This window comes from Sinohyriopsis cumingii, chromosome 2 (genome assembly GCF_028554795.1).
Source record: "Sinohyriopsis cumingii isolate HCF-2022 chromosome 2, ASM2855479v2, whole genome shotgun sequence".
NCBI classification, from domain to species: domain Eukaryota; kingdom Metazoa; phylum Mollusca; class Bivalvia; order Unionida; family Unionidae; genus Sinohyriopsis; species Sinohyriopsis cumingii.
The window spans coordinates 12,715,410-12,736,632 of record NC_142962.1 but is presented as its reverse complement, the minus strand read 5'-3'; the positions used below and the strand labels follow the sequence as shown (position 1 = coordinate 12,736,632).

The window sequence follows — 21,223 nt, the reverse complement described above, 5'->3', positions numbered from 1 at the left end:
AATGATCAGAAAACATATCTGAAGAAAAATCAACTGTTAAGGTTTTGGAAAGGACAATTAATAAACTGATAAATTAAAGCAAATTGTTCCATAGAACTGTCTGAATATTCTATTTAAGAATTGCCCAAATAAACCAATTTATTTTAAAAGAAGCTTCAAAACTGATCTATTATTCTATAGTACTTACCATAGTTTGACGTGACAATACATAACTGATCTGTTATTCTATGGTATTTGACATAGCTTGATGTAAAAAATACATAACTGATCTGTTATTCAATGGTATTTGGCATAGCCCTATGTGACAATACATAATTGATATGTTATTCTATGGTATTTGACATAGCTTGATGTGACAATACATACATAATTTGTTATTCTATGGTATTTGACATTGCTTGATGTGACAATACATAAATGATCTGTTATTCAATGTTATTTGACATAGTTTGATGTGACAATACATAATTGATATGTTATTCTATGGTATTTGACATAGCTTGATGTGACAATACATACATAATTTGTTATTCTATGGTATTTGACATTGCTTGATGTGACAATACATAAATGATCTGTTGTTCAATGGTATTTGACATAGCTTGATGTGACAATACATAATTGATATGTTATTCTATGGTATTTGAGATAGCTTGATGTGACAATACATACATAATTTGTTATTCTATGGTATTTGACATTGCTTGATGTGACAATACATAACTGATCTGTTATTCAATGTTATTTGACATAGCTTGATGTGACAATACATAATTGATATGTTATTCTATGGTATTTGACATAGCTTGATGTGACAATACATACATAATTTGTTATTCTATGGTATTTGACATTGCTTGATGTGACAATACATAAATGATCTGTTGTTCAATGGTATTTGACATAGCTTGATGTGACAATACATACATAATTTGTTATTCTATGGTATTTGACATTGCTTGATGTGACAATACATAAATGATCTGTTATTCAATGTTATTTGACATAGCTTGATGTGACAATACATAATTGATATGTTATTCTATGGTATTTGACATAGCTTGATGTGACAATACATACATAATTTGTTATTCTATGGTATTTGACATTGCTTGATGTGACAATACATAAATGATCTGTTGTTCAATGGTATTTGACATAGCTTGATGTGACAATACATAATTGATATGTTATTCTATGGTATTTGAGATAGCTTGATGTGACAATACATACATAATTTGTTATTCTATGGTATTTGACATTGCTTGATGTGACAATACATAACTGATCTGTTATTCAATATTATTTGACATAGCTTGATATGACAATACATAAATGATCTGTTATTCTATGGTATTTGACATAGCTTGATATGACAATACATAAATGATCTGTTATTCTATGGTATTTGACATAGCTTGATGTGACAATACATAATTGATATGTTATTCTATGGTATTTGAAATAGCTTGATGTGACAATACATAACTGATCTGTTATTCTATGATATTTGACATATTTTGATGTGACAATACATAAATGATCTGTTATTCTATGGTATTTGACATATTTTGATGTGACTATACATAACTGATCTGTTATTCTGAGGTATTTGACATAGCTTGATGTGACAATACATAACTGATGGTGGAAATTGTTTTTAAAAAATGTTTGCTTCCAGTTTATTGATATTGATACATGGATGTAAGTAGTTAATTGGTGTTTCAATACTCATCAGCACATGAGGAATTAATTAGTGCTGAGGCACTGGGAGTAAAAAAGTTTTGCACAGAAGCATACCATAGCTAATCTAGGCAGTCTAGACAGAATTTGAACTCCCAACTAACTAAATGCGAGTCTGGCTCTCAACTAGGACAAGATATCAATGGCAGACAATAGTGTTATTCATCTCAACTTGGACAAGATAGCAATGGCAGTACATAGTGTTACTCAACTAGGACGGGATATCAATGGCAGAACATAGTGTTACTCATCTCAACTAGGACAAGATACAAATAGCAGTACATAGTATTACTCGACAAGGACAAGATATAAATGGCAGAACATAGTGTTACTCATCTCATCTCAACTGGGACAAGATATAAATGGCAGAACATAGCGTTACTCATCTCAACTAGGACAAGATATAAATGGCAGAACAGTGTTACTCATCTCAACTAGGACAAGATATAAATGGCAGAACATAGTGTTACTCATCTCAACTAGGACAAGATATAAATGGCAGTACATAGTGTTACTCATCTCAACTAGGACAAGATATAAATGGCAGAACATAGTGTTACTCATCTCATCTCAACTGGGACAAGATATAAATGGCAGTACATAGTGTTACTCATCTCAACTAGGACAAGATATAAATGGCAGTACATAGTGATTCTGAACTCATCTTCAAACCCTGCTAGGAGCCATGGTGGCTCAATGTTCAATGTGACAGACTTGCCACCAAAATGGTGCAAGTTCAAATCCTACCATCAGATCAGCAAAGGTCTGCTACCATGGCATGTCCTTGGATGAGGCGCTTTACTCAAACTGCCTTGGCATTAGTAATGTACTTCTTTTGCTGTGCTGAAAAACCAGAAACCAAACCAAACCCTGCTATAATCGATGATGTATGACTTTCCAGAACTAGATAAGCCATATTTTTTTTAAAAATATGCAGTCCAAGAACACGTTTTAATTAAAAGCCTATGATCCAATGATGTGTGTGTTCTTCTGTAAGCAGCACAGTCAACATTTTATTATGGAGCATGACATAAACTATGCAATCAAAAGAAATTATGGCAAATTTGTAATGGCAGTACTCTATAAGTGAGAACACAAATCAAACCTAGCTACCAATCAAGTATATCCAAGTCTGTCTTTTCACCAAGCCACTTAACATTTTTTCAAAGGTATAAAAAACATCTCGACGAATAAGACTCAAGTAGTATCGTAAGTTTGTGTTGTATGGTATTAAAAGGAGCTGGTTCCAAACCTCGGAGGAAAATACCCAATTGATCAAAATCTTAGGTAGTACTTCCACTTTAAAAAAAATCTTCAAATAAAATCTTTATTCTCATGCCACTACAAGTGGTGACATTATGCCAATGTCTGTTTTTGCAGGCAGGACACAAAAATATCCCTTTCCTACATTTGATGACATAAATTACCAAACAAAATGAATATTCATAATTTCACCTTTTTCACAAAGAATTTGAAGCGGTCCTCAGGCATATGTATATAACTGCTGCTCTCAATTCTGTGGAAAACCTGAAAAATTCAAATAATTTTGTCATTCTAATGTGGGCCACATTATTCAAATATTTCAAGTGGGGTGGACATTAGGAATTCAAGTTTGTCTAGGGATACATATGAATACAACTATAAAAGAGATGCAAGTACTAATTTGTTTCACTATAAACTACAAGAAAATCTAAGAAATATTTCACATGCTGCAATAAATATTCCTTATGTGTAAACAAGAATGTATTGACTAGCATGACCGTTTGAGGAACAAAATTATTAAAATCTACAACATAAATATATGATTCGAGAAAAATGTATAATTTACAAGCATACTGTAATAGCTTAAAGACTTTTAAGGCTCTTAAAATGAATAAAATGGGGTGTAGTTAGCCAAAAAGTTTAATGAATACAATCCAATGAAGCTAGCCAAAAAGATTCAATAATACAATGGGGTGTATTTAGTCAAAAAGATTCATGAATACAATGGGGTGTAGTTAGACAAAAAGATTCATGAATACAGTGGGGTGTAGTTAGTCAAAAAGATTCATCAATACAATGGGGTATAGTTAGACAAAAAGATTAATGGATACAATGGTGTGTAGTTAGACAAAAGATTTAAGAACACAACTGGGTGTAGTTAGACAAAACGATGGGGTGTAGTTAACAAAATTTATTAACACATTGGGGTGTAGTTAAACAGGATTCATGAATACAATGGGATGTAGTTAACAAGATTCATGAATACAATGGGGTGTAGTTAACAAAAAGATTCATTAATACAATCAAATGTAGTTAACAAGATTCATTAATACAATGGGGTGCAGTTAAACAAGATTCATGAATACAATGGGGTGCAGTTAAACAAGATTCATGAATACAATGGGGTGTAGTTAACAAGATTCATGAATACAATGGGGTGTAGTTAACAAGATTCATGAATACAATGGGGTGTAGTTAAACAGGATTCATGAATACAATGGGGTGTAGTTAACAAGATTCATGAATACAATGGGGTGTAGTTAACAAAAAGATTAATTAATACAATCAAGTGTAGTTAACAAGATTCATTAATACAATGGGGTGCAGTTAAACAAGATTCATGAATACAATGGGGTGTAGGTAACAAGATTCATGAATACAATGGGGTGTAGTTAACAAAAAGATTCATGAATACAATCAAGTGTAGTTAACAAGATTCATTAATACAATGGGGTGTAGTTAAACAAGATTCATGAATACAATGGGGTGTAGTTAACAAAAAGATTCATTAATACAATCGGGTGTAGTTAACAAGATTCATTAATACAATGGGGTGTAGTTAAACAAGATTCATTGATACAATGGGGTGTAGTTAGAGAAAAAGATGAATAAATACATGGACAGATTAATAAGAACTGAAAGACAGCAAGCAGAATGTCAAGAGTCAGATATCTACAACTGTTTCAAGCTCATGTCCAATAACAGCTAGCACCTAACATATCATATCGGTTATCTTCCAACGTAAAATATTTAACAGGGCCGATAGTAATTTTAAAGAAAGAAAATGTAGAAACTAACCTGTGGGAGTTGTGTCACAATCTGACAGATGCTGCCATTTGTAGCTGGCCTTGAGAATTGCACTTTGCCAGCATAATCTAGTTATATTAAGGAGGTAATAATGACTTATTAAAGTGAGATGTGTGGCAGAATGATTCTTCAATAGTTATATGTGAATGCAGATCTCAAACCTTTACCAATTTGTCAAAATGAATTAATAATGATATATAATGTCTAACTACTGCCTTTAGTATTTTGTTGACTGTTAATAATTTGCATGCAAATATATAATGGACTCATACAACTCTGTTAGAGCTATACACTGAGTTGGTTGTTGATAATTAGCATGCAAGTGTTTAACGGACTTTTACAGCTCTGTTAAAGCTATACACTCGGTTGTTGATAATTAGCATGCAAGTATTTAATGGACTCATACAACTCTGTTAAAGCTATACACTGAGTTGGTTGTTTTTACAATGGACTCTTACAGCTCTGATAAAGCTATACACTCGGTTGTTGATAATTAGCATGCAAGTATTTAATGGACTCATACAACTCTGTTAAAGCTATACACTGAGTCGGTTGTTTTTATAATGGACTTTTACAGCTCAGTTAAAGCTATACACTGAGTTAATTGTTTTTATAATGGATTCTTACAGCTCTGTTGAAGCTATACACTGAGTCGGTTGTTGATAATTAGCATGCAAGTATATAATGGACTCTTACAGCTCTGTTAAAGCTATACACTGAGTCGGTTGTTGATAATTAGCATGCAAGTATATAATGGACTCATACAACTCTGTTAAAGCTATATACTGAGTTGGTTGTTGATAATTAGCATGCAAGTATATAATGGACTCATACAGTTCTGTTAAAGTTATACACTGAGTCGGTTTTGTTCATAATTAGCATGCAAGTATATAATGGACTCTTACAACTCTGTTAGAGCTACACAATGAGTTCTAAGCTTAATGTGCCTAATTAATATTCATGATAAATGACCATGGCTTGGATAAAAGCAAGTAGTAAACTCGTGTCTCCATAACCAGCAATACTGTCCTAAATAAACTCATACCCCTGGGTCTTACCCCTACAAACAGGGACACAGCCCATACTCTTTCCTGACATGAAAAGACAAATTTATACATATGATACCGAGCCATTCCCAACTCATAACCATCTGCATACACTTACCAGGCATAAAACAACAAATTTATGCAAGCAACTGACATTGGCCCTGGGATCTATTCTTACCCTTAAGAAACTCAAGAGTGAAAAACCAGAAGTATCCATAATTCCATTGTTGTAATTCTAATAAAGTAAATCAACTCAAATAGAAAAATAAAAGAATAATTCTTTTCAAATAATTTACTATATAACAATTTTTAAAGGGTCAGAAATTGCATTGATTGTATTTATAATAAAGGATACTGTGGCAGTGTTTATTGAAGACAGAAGTTATTTCTGGAGTCTGTATCGAACTGAAGATTAAATTCTGGCGATAGAATTTGGACCTGAAAGGAAGGAAAAATGAAAAATAGTTAAAGTTGACTCAATTTTGGTTCCATGGAGGTCCATCCTGCCAAAACAATTCTAAAGCTTACCAAAAGTTTACGTGGGCATATTGCTGGGAACCTAAGACCTTTAAATCAAGAAGAAGAAGAAGAGGGAGGAGAAGAAAAAAATGTAGAAAAATAAAAATAAAATGAAGATGAAGAATAAGAAGAGGAATAATAATAATAATAATAACAATCATAGTAACAAGTTCATGAGATCATGCCAACACAATATTAACAATATTAAGTAATAATACAGTAAAATTTGCATAATGCAATATTGTAAAGAACGATCAGTTATTACAATGCACACTGTTCAGTTCTTTATCGTACCTGGCCTTAACTCTGAAGTTTGTCTTTCAAAAAAATTAAAGTTATAAAGTTAGGTAGGTGGTCCCTGAGACCTAGGTAAAATAGGTTATTCATTATGCCATGTTGTGATGCAAGCTTTCTCCATGTAGGAATAAAGGGCAACTAAATTTTCATTCTTTATATCAGCTTCACCAAAAAAATGCTGAGTCTGACACAATGGTCCATTATGCATCTCTGGCATCAGAATCCACGTCAACCATCCAAATGTAGATACTAAAGTAGAACACCATTTCATCACCTATTCCACGGTTTTGCAAATATGGCTTGTTAATGAGACAATAATTGGAAAGGCTGGTTTTGCCCTTCCATTTCAGGTTTTGGTACTGGTACTGCCATTACTTCTTGCCAAGGGTGCAAGAAGTCAATAGTATCCCAACTGTTATTACAAAAATGTCTGCCAGTGCACTTTGAGCCATGTCAGATAAATCTTAGCAATTGAGAGTGGTCATCATCTTGTCTGGGTGAAGTGTCATGGGCTTGATGAGGTAAGTCTTGTAACTTTCTCTGAGTAAAAAACACAGAAAATACAACATGCAAATTTATAGGTCTCCTAAATCAATTTCAAAATATCCTGCCATGAAACCAGACTGTTTACACTGCAAAAGGGTAAAATCCAAGGTTAAACCAAATGTCACTATAATGAAACTGTCCTCTTGAGACTATTAAACAAGAGAAATAATTTTACACCACAGCTGTGAACACTACTATTTCACCAAAAAGTAGTACTACTGTTCCTACTGTGATCAATATGTCTACAAAGAGAATAATTACACATTTCACAGCTTATAATAATAATAGTGGTATCTTACACGATTTTGACTTAGGTGAATCTCACAGTAACACAAATAAATTTTAATTCAAATTGTGCAGAAGATGAAAAAAGTAATGAAATTATTTATCTAAAACCCCAAAATTAGGAGTTGTAAATTGCAAAAATGAATGGCATTAACTTAGCTAAATTACATATTTTTGAATGAAAATTAGAGGTACGGAAACAAAAAATTTAAAGTTATGCAATTCTGTTTTATGTGAACACTCTTTGAAATGCAAAATATCTCGTAACTTGGGGATTAGCTATAATAGTAATAATAATAATAATAATAATAAAAATAATGATAGTAATAATACAATAATGTGGTTATCATGATCAAAGTGTGTCAAGTCTCCCTGATGATCTCTCACTGCTTTGAAAGCCTATATTAGCTGTAGTAATTGATTTTTGCTATAGTAGCCTTTTCTCACCATCCATTCAGGATCCACATTCGCACTCTAGAAAAATCAACACCATGGGACTCGCTTGGTTGGAGATGGAGGTGATTCATGATGTGCTACAAAACAGAACAAAGTCTCTCAAAGTTTCTGAAAATTTACATTCCACAAAATCGGCTTATTATCATGTTTCTTCTTACTCTTTAAAATACCAAAGAAAATTTCAGCTAACAGTTAATAATAATAAACTAGATCTACCAGCAATGGGCATATAAAAAGGGCAGTAATTGCTACAATTTGCCCAGTGTCTTAAACAGATGAAATTTGTGAAAACAAAATTTGTGTATCGAGTGACAATGGGCTATTACATATAATGATGACATTAAAATACTGTTGTTGAAACTCATGCATGTGCACATGAAATCTGCCTGAAATTCTGGATGATCCTTATTGAAAAAGCCCCCACAATTGGAATTTTAATATGGGCCATCACTTAACTAATCATAATGACACTGTGATCTATAACTCCAGTACATGACATCGTCTAAAGCTTCAAGGTCTCAGCAATGTAAAGCTGCATGCCAAATTTGGCTGAAATCCAGCAAAAAGAATCTTTTGTAAAGCTATGCTGTGGAAAACGATGTCAGTAGGATGTGCAGTCAAGGGACACAACACCTATAAATAAAGCCAAGGGACACAACACCTGTAAATAAAGCCAAGGGACACAACACCTGTAAATAAAGCCAAGGGACACAACACCTGTAAATAAAGTCAAGAGGCACAACACCTGTAAATAAAGTCAAGTAACACGAGAAATTAAATTAATTTTACAGTGTCAACAAAATAAAGATGCAAACCAAATTCGGTTGAAATCCAGCAATTGTTGGAAAAGTTGTGCAGCAGAAATTAAAGTTAGGAGTACTGGCTATCAGCAGTAATAACTGCATGGAATGATGACACTTGTGGAAACCAAACTGGTGACAGATGGGCAGACTCTTAAAGAATGATTAGATTGGCAAATGGATGGATTAACAATAAGGCTTTATTGATTTCACTAAGAAAAGCCTATTAAATTTGTTGATTTAACCAAGTACTGATTCATGCATGTCTGAATATCAAGGGACCTCACATGACTGGGTGGTCTATGGTGCTCATCTTCTCATATCACTGACATTTCACCCATCTGCATGGGTTAGAGTCTTTACTCAGCCAATGTGGGCATGTCTGAAAGCTTGCCAGTAGCTTCCTGTGTGTCGGTGGAACTTCCTGGGGTGTTTCTGGGTTATTCCTCACCAAATATACTGGCAAAGATGTATAACCTATCAAGTGCTTAAAAATAGTATTAAACCCCCCCCAAACCCCACCCCCAACTGAATATCAGTTATCTTTGTACTTATTCCAATATCAATGTAACTGTTTTAATGTATCAGTTTAAGTTGTTGTTGTTGTTGTGGGGTTTAACGCCATTTTTCAGCACGATAGGCTATACATGGCGGCCAGTATTAATGGTGGAGGAAGAACCCGGAAAACCCCGGAAAGAACCACCGACCCACGAGAAGCTACTGGCAAGCTTTCTCGCATGCCCACATTGGCTGAATCTTAGACTCGAACCGCCGCAGACAGAGGTGAGATGGCAGTGATCCGTAACGAAGAGCGCTTTAGACTACTCGGCCACTCGGGGCCCCATCAGTTTAAGTGTTTTAATGTATAGATGTAACTGTTTTAATGCATCAATGTAATTTTTTTCATGTATCAATGTAATGGTTTTAATTGAACACATACATGCCAACCCCTGGCAAGGAAAAAGTGTAATCCAAGTGGAATAAAAGAGTAATCTGAGGAGAAAAAGATTAATCCACATATATCATGATAAAAATTCAATGAGCATATGTACAAAATGACTCTTGTTTACCCCTATTATCTTTTAACATCAATTACTGCTTAGTTTTCATATATGTAGTACTTTTAGATTTAAAAAGCAACAGACTATCATGCTGCATTTTAAAAACACTTTGTACCAGCTGAGACTATGAATGTTTTGCACACCAGTAGAGCACTAAGTACTAGATTACTGAGCCTGGATATGAATTCAGTTTTATTTTTGTTAACAATTCTTATGTCACTTGTTTAGGCTCAAATAAACAGTAACACAAGAAAGAGTGAAAAAACAAGCTTTGAAAAATACAATAATTTATTTCCCTGGAAAAATTCTGCAAAAATTAAAAAAAATATGAATATACGGTTTTGCTGAATCAAATCCAAAAATAAACCAAAAATAATCTGAGAATAAAATTTTAGTAGTCCTAATAACAAAAAGTTCCACTGATTTCATGTTTAAATCCCGACGAAGAATCTAAGATGGAAAAATATGATGTATGCTGCAATCTGTGGTGTTGAAGTCTAAAGTTCCTTGTAAAAACAAGAATCATCACTCCGGTTTCTGATAGCTGAATAAATTTTTATAAAAAACTGTCCTTGTTTCACAATATTACATGAGCACACATATTTTCCAGAAAACCAAGTAATTTTAAATAACTCTAAACAGCATAACATACAACTAACAGTTTAACAGCCCAGCTTCTACAGAGATTAATTTTCCAAAACATGGGTTATATGGGCCTTCTAAAACATAAACAAGGGTCAGGTGATCGTCTTCTGGAAGCTTATAGAAGCAGGTACTTGTTACAGATCACGTTTACCCAGTGTGACCCTGATGAAAACCAATCAATTTTACTCTAAGAATTTTTTTAATAAAACAATTGTTTGTATCTTAAAGACAAAGTCCCATCATGACCTTGGAAACAACCAATCAATTTTAAAAAAAATTGAACTTGTTTACGAAGGTTGTTACAAATCATGAAACAGGTCAGGATTTAGATCAACACCTGGTGTTTATAAACTAACAGTCAAGGTCAAACTATTTTCTAAAAAAAAGTATCATATCTAGTGAATAAATTTACGTTACATAATCATGTAATGAAAAATAAAAAATTTAAAACTGACAAACAATTAAATTGAAATGAATATATATTAAATCAGATATAATTAAATCAAATATCCACAACACAAAACAGAACAATCTCTCACAGCCAGCATTCGAATGGTAAAGAACTAATATTCCTTTCATAACCTGACAAAGAGGAGGAAATTTATATCTTCCAGCTATTGGGTCATTTAGCTGGGACACAAGATGAAAAAATCAATTCTGTCAGCATGAAGCACATTGTCAGGTAGAGTGCCAACCTGATACTTCAGGAATTCTCCTTCTAATTTATCAGCAGCCTTTCCTGCAGCATGGTGCATCATATGATAGAGACAACCTGATATGTACAATGATGGAGACATTTTTCAAAATATAGAATGCAACTCATTATGAATTCCAGTCATCACTAATGCAGTATCAGCTGAAAAACCCATATAGTTCTGCCAACTTATGTTTATTCAAAGCATTATCAAGCAAATGCAAAAAATGTTTTCTCCAGTGGAATCTACTGTTAATTCTGGTAACGAAATAAGAGCACTCTGACTTTGCCCTTTTCGTTGTCAAAGTCTCTTACACAGACTGAGTACAACTTTTTGTCATCATAATTACTACTCCTGTCTGTGGCAATAGTAAACGACCCAATTTTCATGGCTTCTGCAATTTTAAGTGAAGTATCTTCAGCTAAACACCAAAAAATATGAGATGATTTTGCTCTTGCACATGCATATATTCTTCAAGTTTGGAATCAGGAAACATCCATGTAATCAAAGGACCAATGCAGTCTTATACCGCTAGGGATAGTCCATGTTCTATTAAGAACTCGGTAAATAACACCACTGCATTTAAAACATTCATGTCCACAATTGAGTTTTGCTGTAAAAAAGAAGTTACCTTAGTACTGGAGTTAGTATAATTCAAGATTTCTTTAGTTTTCAAGTGTTGCTCCACATCAAATTTACCACCATGAATAATATTAAAATCATTTCCAAACAGCCTGCAATGGGCATGAATCTGCCCTAGAATGGAATGATGTATTATGTATTCATCTCTGAATTGGTTTTTCATCTTTATTTAATCCATCTGTGAAATTATTTGAAAAACATTTTTGCTCTAGCATACTCATTGACTTGAATGAATCTGACTGACTTTTAGCACCAAATATCCTTTAGACTGATTCTGTACCAAACATTAATTAGAACAAAGAATCTGCGAGTAAAGATTAAAACTTAGAAAACCAGTCTGTTTTCTCCTAACTAAGCCAGACAGCTGCTATAAATAGAATCCTAGGTCAAAAATTTGAAAGTAGAAACCAGCATGTTTCTTGGAAATAGGAATGCTGCTATAAATAGAACATAATACTGTTAGGAAAGTGCATGCAAGTATACAGACAAGCATACTCTTATATCGTAGTTATATAGAAGCCGTCTATTTTTTAATAAGGTCTGTGGGATTAATGGGATGTTAATAAAAACGAGAAAACAAGGGGGATATACAGAAACTGCGTAATCCATTTAAGTTTATGCATAAGGCATAATTTAGTGAAAAAGAGCATAATGAATACGCCAAAAGCGTAATGGTTAGCATGTATGCTAACAGTGTAACTGTTTTAATGTATTAGTGTAACTCATCCCATAAGGCATGCTGGAAAGTTTACCACCACTGGTTATATTTTTCTAAAGATTAAAATTAATAATACTTGAGGTACTGAGATGGTAAATTGTTTATTTCTTCTTTTTTTCTTGTTATGTTCCCCTCCACATCAACTGTTTGTAACCCCAAATTTGTTAATATATGTGTCTAATGTGCCTTCATCCTACAAATTCATGTGTATGAAAAAATTTCAGCGGAACTGTACCTTTTTGTATTTAACTTCGCAAATCGACTCCCAGGGAACACATGGGGAAAATTAAAAAAATATTATACCCATGTCTCATATGGGGCGACCAATTTATAAATTTGGTGAATTAATACTTGGTGGTTTAGGAGATGTAATTACAGACAGACAGACAGATGAACAGACAGTATCACAATATACCCCCATTGAAGCATGTGGTATGTTAGTTTAACTGTTTTAACAGACTGTATGCCCTATAATGATTATGTCTGTGACAGGTGACGTATTTTGCATTATGACTCCTGGATCACAACAACAAAGACCAGTCTTAATTCTGTTAGACCTGCATGACAGTAAGTAAAAACATAACAACAAAGACCAGCCTAGAGTCTCTTATATCTGAATGACAGCATCTAAAAACACAACAACAAAGACCAGCCTTGGGTGTCTTATATCCACATGGCAGCAAGTAAAAACATAACAACAAAGACCAGCCTTGGGTCTCTTATATCCACATGGCAGCAAGTAAAAACACAACAACAAAGACCAGCCTTGGGTCTCTTATATTCGCACCGCAGCAAGTAAAAACATAAAACAACAAAGACCAGCCTAAGGTCTCTTACACCAGCATAACAGCATGTAAAATCAAAATAGACCCCCCTCCCTTTTCTGGGTTTTAGTTTAAATTAACTTAATAATAAAATATTTTAACAGTGAAGTTAATCCAAGGTGTTGATGGACACTGGGACAGACATATGGATATGAACTGGGTCAATCTTCTGCCACGACAGGCTTGACCTCTTGTCATCAGTAGCACATCAAATGTTGATTATTCAGACCCATCTGGAGACACGGATTTTGTCTCCATAACTGACTGTCCAGAAAGAGTATAACTTTATGCATAGTAAATTGTGTGACTGGTGGACAATCCATTAGTCTAAATGAATGACAAGTTTTTATAACCAGTGCCTGGACATTGGATGTTTTACTGTAGTCACACAAAAAAAGATGGGCCCCAAAAGCTGCCCACATACCAGCACATGGTCCCAGTTCTGCATCAGGAAGATATCAGCCTGGTCTAATATCAGAATCTCAATGGAATTCAGGAAATCATGGTCCCTCTCCTTCTCCCTGATGAAAAAAAGAAAACAGTGAACATCATTTCTTTACTAACATAGTTTAATCAACAATTAATTAACTTACATTTATTTGCAAGAGTTTCCTGTAGCCATTGTAAACATTATCATGCTGAAAAAACATTAAGACTAAAGCTTCCTTTGCCCCTTTTGTAATTAATCAATTCTGTAGCAATCTTTTATCTTGATATCTAAAATTTTAATCTTTCCAAACTTTGCAATTTTAACTTGGAATCAACACTTTAGTTAAAAATATACTGACATAATGTGACACCACCTATCGACCAATCTACCCGCCCCCCACTGTGAGAGGGTACAAAAAAATAACAATGAAATAAAAATCTTTCCTATGTTATCAAAGTAGAGGTATTATAATGAAGATGATACAAACCAGAATATAAAATTTTGCATTATTTTTTATATAAAAAATCATTCTTTATAAAATCTGCTTGACAGGCTATTATCATGGTCCACTCCTAGAATCCATTTTGGGACTGCTCTGGTGGCCTAGTAGTCAGAACGTCCACCTCGGATACGGGAGGTCATGGGTTCGATGCCCGGCCGAGTCATATCAAAGACTTACAAAAATGGTACTAACAGCTGCCTTGCTTGACACTCAGCATTATGAGGTTAGTGTTAGGACTTGTCGGCCTGGTGTCAGGATAATGTGAATGGGTGGGACATCATGCTACATGTCTGCAGCATGATGCCCCAGTGCTAGACACAACTATAAACTGTCATACTGCAGACATCGTAGCGATATGATTGAAAAATTGCTAAAGCTACATTAAAAATCCAAATCACACACACTGAATCCATTTTATTAACCACATGAAAGTCAAATGCTGGGTAACTTTGGAGCAACAGCCAGCAGTACAAACACAATTCATGCATCAGTTATTATACTGATTAACATCTGAGGCAAGGCATGAAAAGCATAAAATCTGCTTGACAAACTATTATAGCTGTCTACCACCCACTGTGAGAGGGTATGAAAGACCAAACAACGAAAAAAAATTCTTTCCTTTGATATCAAAGCAGAGGTACTATAATGAGTTGATACAAACCAGAATATAATATTTTACATTATCTTTTTAAAAAGTCATTCTTTATAAAAAAAATCTGCTTGACAAGCTATTATCATTGTCCACTCTTAGAAGCCTGATTTTACTGAGTAAAAGTCAAAGGCTATGAGTAACCTTGGGGTAATAGTCGGCAGTAACGTATGCATCAGTAATTGTGTTGATTAACCACTACATGTGAGGCCTTACATAAAAGCATGATTAACCACCACATGTGAGGCCTCACATAAAAGCATGATTAACCACTACATGTGAGGCCTCACATAAAAGCATGATTAACCACCACATGTGAGGCCTCACATAAAAGCATGATTAACCACTACATGTGAGGCCTCACATAAAAGCATGATTAACCACTACATGTGAGGCCTCACATAAAAGTATGATTAACCACTACATGTGAGGCCTTACATAAAAGCATGATTAACCACTACATGTGAGGCCTCACATAAAAGCATGATTAACCACTACATGTGAGGCCTCACATAAAAGCATGCACAGAGTCCACTCATCGAATTTCTATTATCATTCCCATGTACAGCACTTCAGGGCAAAGAGGGTAACATTTCCCAATATCCAATGTAAAGTCATTAATATGGAAAGCTTACAATTAGATCAACACATCCACTGACTGGTCAGAAAGGGACTTCTGGCAGGGTAGAATCTTTGTGATCACAAATACATTTATATAAGACACTTTCATCCAACATAAAAGTAGTAATAATGAAGATACATTCAATTAACAAGTTTCATCACTGAAACTAAACATCAGCCAATAAATGAACATTAAACACAAAATGTTAACAAAGGCACTGAAGAATTAGTATACAGGTCACAGACACCTCTTTTTTCAAGAAGGGTGAAGACCTTATCAAGATGCACCCACTTGCCAAGTTCATGATTTTAGGTAGGAGAGTATGTATATAAAAAATCAAACACTCATCAAGTCAGAAACTTGAGCAAAGATAGTAAAAGATGAAATATAGGTAATGATAACTATCTTTAATTATATAGTTGTGGAAGTAATAAAGATGCATAATATTGTCTCTTTCACTGTTCTAGCATCAATAGTGCATGAGAAATGAACATCAACACAATATTTAAATAAAGTCATTGAAGCATAAAATATGGGCCATAACGACCTGTAAATCAAATAAGTGTGCATCAATATACACCTCCGATGTGCATGATTCCAGATAGGATAGTATGTACAAAGCATACTAAAAAAACGAGTTAAATGCAAACACTTATCCTAAACCAGTAAACTGTAGTTTGGGGGTGGTGAAAAACTACCTTGCTCAACCCATGCACAGATACAGTGGAGACTGGGAATCTCAGTCAGAAGGGGAGCAACCACAGAAGCTGGTATTTCCCTAAAAACGAAAAACCTGGTTGGCAAAGGAGAGAAACAGACTCATAATTCTGACAGCTGGTATTGTTATATTATTTACTACATCAATGACAAAAGATTCTCCATTTGGCATCATATGCCTTAGACACAGATCTTATCCTGGACTGTATATGGCAACTATTATTGAAAAAATTTTTTTGCTGAGTGATTGTGATGAACCAAGGATGAAAGTAGAGAATCTGTGAGCTGTTGCTTGGCACATTCCTGAGATCTCTCCTCTGCGGTAAGCACCTGGGATGGTCAAGAAGACTAATGAACCATAATTGCCAAAGAGGGGTAATCAAGATGAGCTCAGTAGTGGTGTACCTGACTTTGTGCTTTTTATAGAAGCTGTGGACCATCTTGAAAAGGTGGGAAGGTGTAAGTGAACTGAAGGTCTCACAAAAGGCTGAAAGTGTCCACTGCCCAGTCCTTCTGGTCGGGAACTGGGGAAACAAAAAAGAGGAACTTGTTTAGCTTGGTGGCAAACAACTCCACCTAAGGAGTCCACAAAGTTGGAACAGTGAGTCTTCTAGCCAGCCATTGTGGATCAACCTGATGTTGAAATATTGGAGAATTAAGACACCTAGCTACCCTACTGCATGACCCTGGTAGAAGCTCTGGGTGAAGAGGCTAAGACGAACAGTAGGGCTGAAAGTTGGAAGACCTCCCCATCCAAACAAAACTGGTGGCAAACAACTCCACCTAAGGAGTCCACAAAGTTGGAACAGTGAGTCTTCTAGCCAGCCATTGTGGATCAACCTGATGTTGAAATATTGGAGAATTAAGACACCTAGCTACCCTACTGCATGACCCTGGTAGAAGCTCTGGGTGAAGAGGCTAAGACGAACGGTAGGGCTGAAAGTTGGAAGACCTCCCCATCCAAACAAAACTGGAGGTACTTTCTGTGTAGAGGAAAGATGGGGACGTGAAGGTACGCTCCTGAATATTGATGGAGACTGCTAAACTGCCAGGTCTTGTGGCATTCTAGACTGAGGCTGTGGTCTCCATCATGAATAGCTCCTCCAGCAGAAATCTGTTAAGATGGGACTTTCCTCCTTTCTCAGGAAATAGGAAAATCCAGGAGTAGTAGGCCGGAGATTGGTCATTTCACACCAGCTGTACTGCACCCTTTCAAAGGAGTGAACCTCTTCCTCTTCAGCATCCAAGGTGGGTGGTTTAGTGGCCCAAGAAGGGGTATGGACCTTATAGCTAGATTTAGCTAACAAGGGTTACAATATGGAGGGAGGACAGGCCATGCTCTATGTTGCCTAGCAAAGTATTGACCCTTGCTAAACCTTTGACAGAGTTCCTTAATCATAACCAAGTGATGAAGCAACAAAAGATCTGGCGAGAATTTGCCCCAAAGAGTTTATCCAAACTGGAAAGAATTTTTAAGTCACCAGAATCTGAACGTGTGGGACATATTTACCACTTTACTGAAACACCAGATCTCTTCCTCTTCTTCCACAAGGGTAAGAGGAGGCAGGAGATCCCAAGGGGAGTGGGAACATCACTTGTTATGTATCAAACTTGTGAACATCGAAGAGGATAGAAGTCATATTCATCCAATTCTCTCCTAAGAGGCAGGACTACAGGACCCAATTTCTCTCTCTCGATCTCCTCTAACTTGTTGGGGGAAGAGAAACTGGAGCTGGTAAATCCTCACACAGAGTTAACAAATTTTCTTTAGTAGTGGATTCAACAGGTGGATGAAGGTAACTGTTCACCCTATAAAAATATTTGGGGAAGAAGGTCCATTCTCATCCCTCTTTAATGATCCTACTTTGTAAGACGATGTAGGACCAATCTCAGCACTATGACCTCATTACCACCTGGCCAAGGACCAGAAGACCATGGCCACATGTAGCAGAAGGGCAAATTACTTCCTTGTGGTGGGAAGCCAAACATCCCATCGGGATTTAAAGGGCAAATAGGGAAGGGGGAATGCAGATCGGATACTCTTCCCTAATCTGGAATCGGTAAAGTGGTTCCCTGTCCCCATGGGATGCAATGGTAGTTGGTGGATGGGGATTGGGCCAAATCCCCATCCTTGTACTATAAATTCTCCAATGACCCCAGGTACTGAACAAAGACCTGTCAGGCAACACAGATCAGCTGGAAGACCCTTCCCCAGATATGATCTGAGCTATCCCACACTGAGCGGTTCGATCAATGGGCCAAGAGGCCTGAAAAGATGTTGCTCCCCACTTAATGAAGGCTCAACTACCTTTCAACCCACAGCGAGCTGTGGGCAGTAGATGGTGCTGCTTCCCCCTCATTAAATCTACAGACAGTGTATCTGGCATTAATTCTAGAGACAGTGTACCTAGCAATAATTCTAGAGACAGTGTATCTGGCATTAATTCTAGAGACAGTGTATCTGGCATTAATTCTTGAGACAGTGTATCTAGCAGAAAGTAATTTTTTTGAACAGGTATAATATACAATTTCTTGCCCATGGTGTCAATGGAGAGACAATGTATATGCTACAAAATGGGATTACATCCATGTCACTTTACTTATGGTTACTAAAAGGTTTTTATTCCCCTGTGATAAATGTTCTTAGTAAGAACTGAAAATAATAATAACTTCTGTTTTGTAACCAATGCTTGGAAAAATTTCATGTATTGCATATGATTAAAACAAGCTCAAGTTGAAATTTTCATTATGTTTCTTTATTTTCTTCTCATGATTCTAATGCTTTGTCACAACTGACATAAATATTAGCATTTCTGTGGTCAAAGTTTGATAATTCAAACCTGCATGTGTAATAGCTAGTGATCATCCATCTGAATTCTAAACAGTAATTGGCTCAAAGTTCTCCAGTTTCTTCCATCACAAAAACATGTGATATCACAATTAAACTATCAAGAATATCTACAAGTTGCAAGAATTTGTCGCATGATCAACAAAAGATGAATAAAATGTAAGCTTATCATATTTGTAGAACTTAAATGTAGTTAATATGACTGCATTAGAGTCAACCTCATGGGGTAGTTTGGTATTTTATCATGAATGCAAGAAAAGACAATTAGGGAATGGCAATTCCTTACCCCAACTAGCCAAGAAAAACTTCACTGATGGGAATGCACATTTTCTTTTAACTTTCCCAACTTTTAAAATGGTCCCAGGTGTTCAAGTGGTTAAAGGCAAGCATCTTTAAAGATCACTAACATCTCACCCCTGTCCACATGGGTTCAAGTCTTGGCTCTGCCAAAATATGTGAGAAAGCTTGCCAGTAGCTTCCCATTGGTCAGTTGTTTTTTCCCAGGGTTCTTCCTCCACTAAATATACTGGCCACCATGGATGGTCTATCTAGTGCTGAAAAATGGCATTAAATCCACAAAACCAAACCAGACCCAACTTGTACAAGGCACAAAGACCAAGTATGTAAAGTTTATTTCCATTTTCCCTGCATCATCTTTGTAACACTAACAGATTGAAAATACAATCATTGCCCAATGGGATATGCACAAATGACTCCAACTCATCGGACTCTCGGTCTAGCTAGTACATTTTAATTCTGAAAGACCATAACAACACAGCAGCAGTAGTAGTTGTAGTAGCAGGGTTACATACCATGTAAGCAAACTACAATGCCATTTAGAAAATTTAAATATAAATAATCACACAGAATGATAACTCAAGGAAGATATAATCCCAATAAATCATAAACATTAAGTACTAAACAATTAAAGTTAGATGGTAAAGATGTGAAAATAAATTATGTAAAAAGATAGCTAAAATAAAATGTAAAGGAAAATTAGACAAAATCCATTAAATGCAGTCAAATTATATACACTGCATTCCCTCAGAAAGTCCAAGTGCTTCTCAGGTAGTACTTCAACATATAGTTTCTCCTCTGATTTCACATAGAAAGTTCTCTCTCATGGGGTGAAAGAATGTATTCCATTGTCAGTTGCATAGGATGCACATTAGTCAAGGTTCAAGGTTCACCCTACAGGAGGTATGCACGAGTTCGGCATATGTTTTTGACATGCAACTGGCACAATGCCACCTCGTTTGTGATTTTTCTATATGAGAGATGCCACTCTTCAATGGTGGGTTTAATAACCTGAACCTGGTTTGTAAAGCTTTCATTTCACATATTTTGCTAAGACGAAGAACATGCTGATTTATATACTATTTTAGGTCAGTAAATGTAATCTTCCATTCAGAAACAGGTGATTACAGGGTAGCTTGGGCTGCTTTAGCTGTTGTTTCACTGTCTTAAATGCCAATGAGATAAGCAGCCAACAGTACAGAATAATGTTTCCTTGATTGTGTAGGAAATTATGTTTTTAGTACACCTATTTATTTGATAAGCCCTTATTCAACCTGATGGTTAATTGCTAGCCTCTGATACCAAGAATCGTACTATAAACTTCTATACATGTCTTTGATTAGCAAGTCTTTATTCTATGAGTCAAGTGGGGGGGGGGGGGGATAAAGAATTGTTTTCCACATACCCTTCTGCTCCTATAAGAGTCCTAAGCCCAAGAGGGGAAGCCAGGATGATATCAGAAGAATAGAATTTAGTGTATAGCTTGAGAGTCTTTTTGGCCACTCCAACTCCAATACGAAAATGTTCATCAATATTTCCAGCAAATGTAGCCTCATAATCCTCTGTAGATACAAAGAGAAGAAGAAAAAATGTCTTAACTTGATGACAAAATGATTACAATATTTCACTGGAATATTTCAGGATTTGTCTGTTGTTAAAAATTGATAAATTTAGCTGACAAAGCTGAGTAAGTATAAATCACAAAATTGTCATAGAATAATTTTTTCCTCTAATGCAGCGAGTCAACTTGATTCACAAAATCATTTATTTGAAGATCAAGATTATTTATCTATATAATCGAACCAATGCAAT

General features: G+C 35.4%; 1 protein-coding gene across 3 annotated transcripts in view; it reads right to left on the bottom strand.

Moving 5' to 3' along the window:
* Positions 1 to 21,223, bottom strand: part of LOC149804348 (U3 small nucleolar RNA-associated protein 25 homolog) — an 81,452-nt gene that overhangs the window by 7,590 nt on the left and 52,639 nt on the right. For all 3 annotated transcript variants that reach the window (XM_089939186.1, XM_089939195.1, XM_089939202.1), the window contains exons 13-18: positions 20,817 to 20,973; positions 13,771 to 13,867; positions 7,953 to 8,038; positions 6,214 to 6,296; positions 4,804 to 4,880; positions 3,199 to 3,270 (exon numbers count right to left, since the gene is read on the bottom strand). In XM_089939186.1, coding sequence (XP_089795312.1) covers positions 3,199 to 3,270; positions 4,804 to 4,880; positions 6,214 to 6,296; positions 7,953 to 8,038; positions 13,771 to 13,867; positions 20,817 to 20,973 — 572 coding nt within the window. The remainder of the gene's footprint in view (positions 1 to 3,198; positions 3,271 to 4,803; positions 4,881 to 6,213; positions 6,297 to 7,952; positions 8,039 to 13,770; positions 13,868 to 20,816; positions 20,974 to 21,223) is intronic.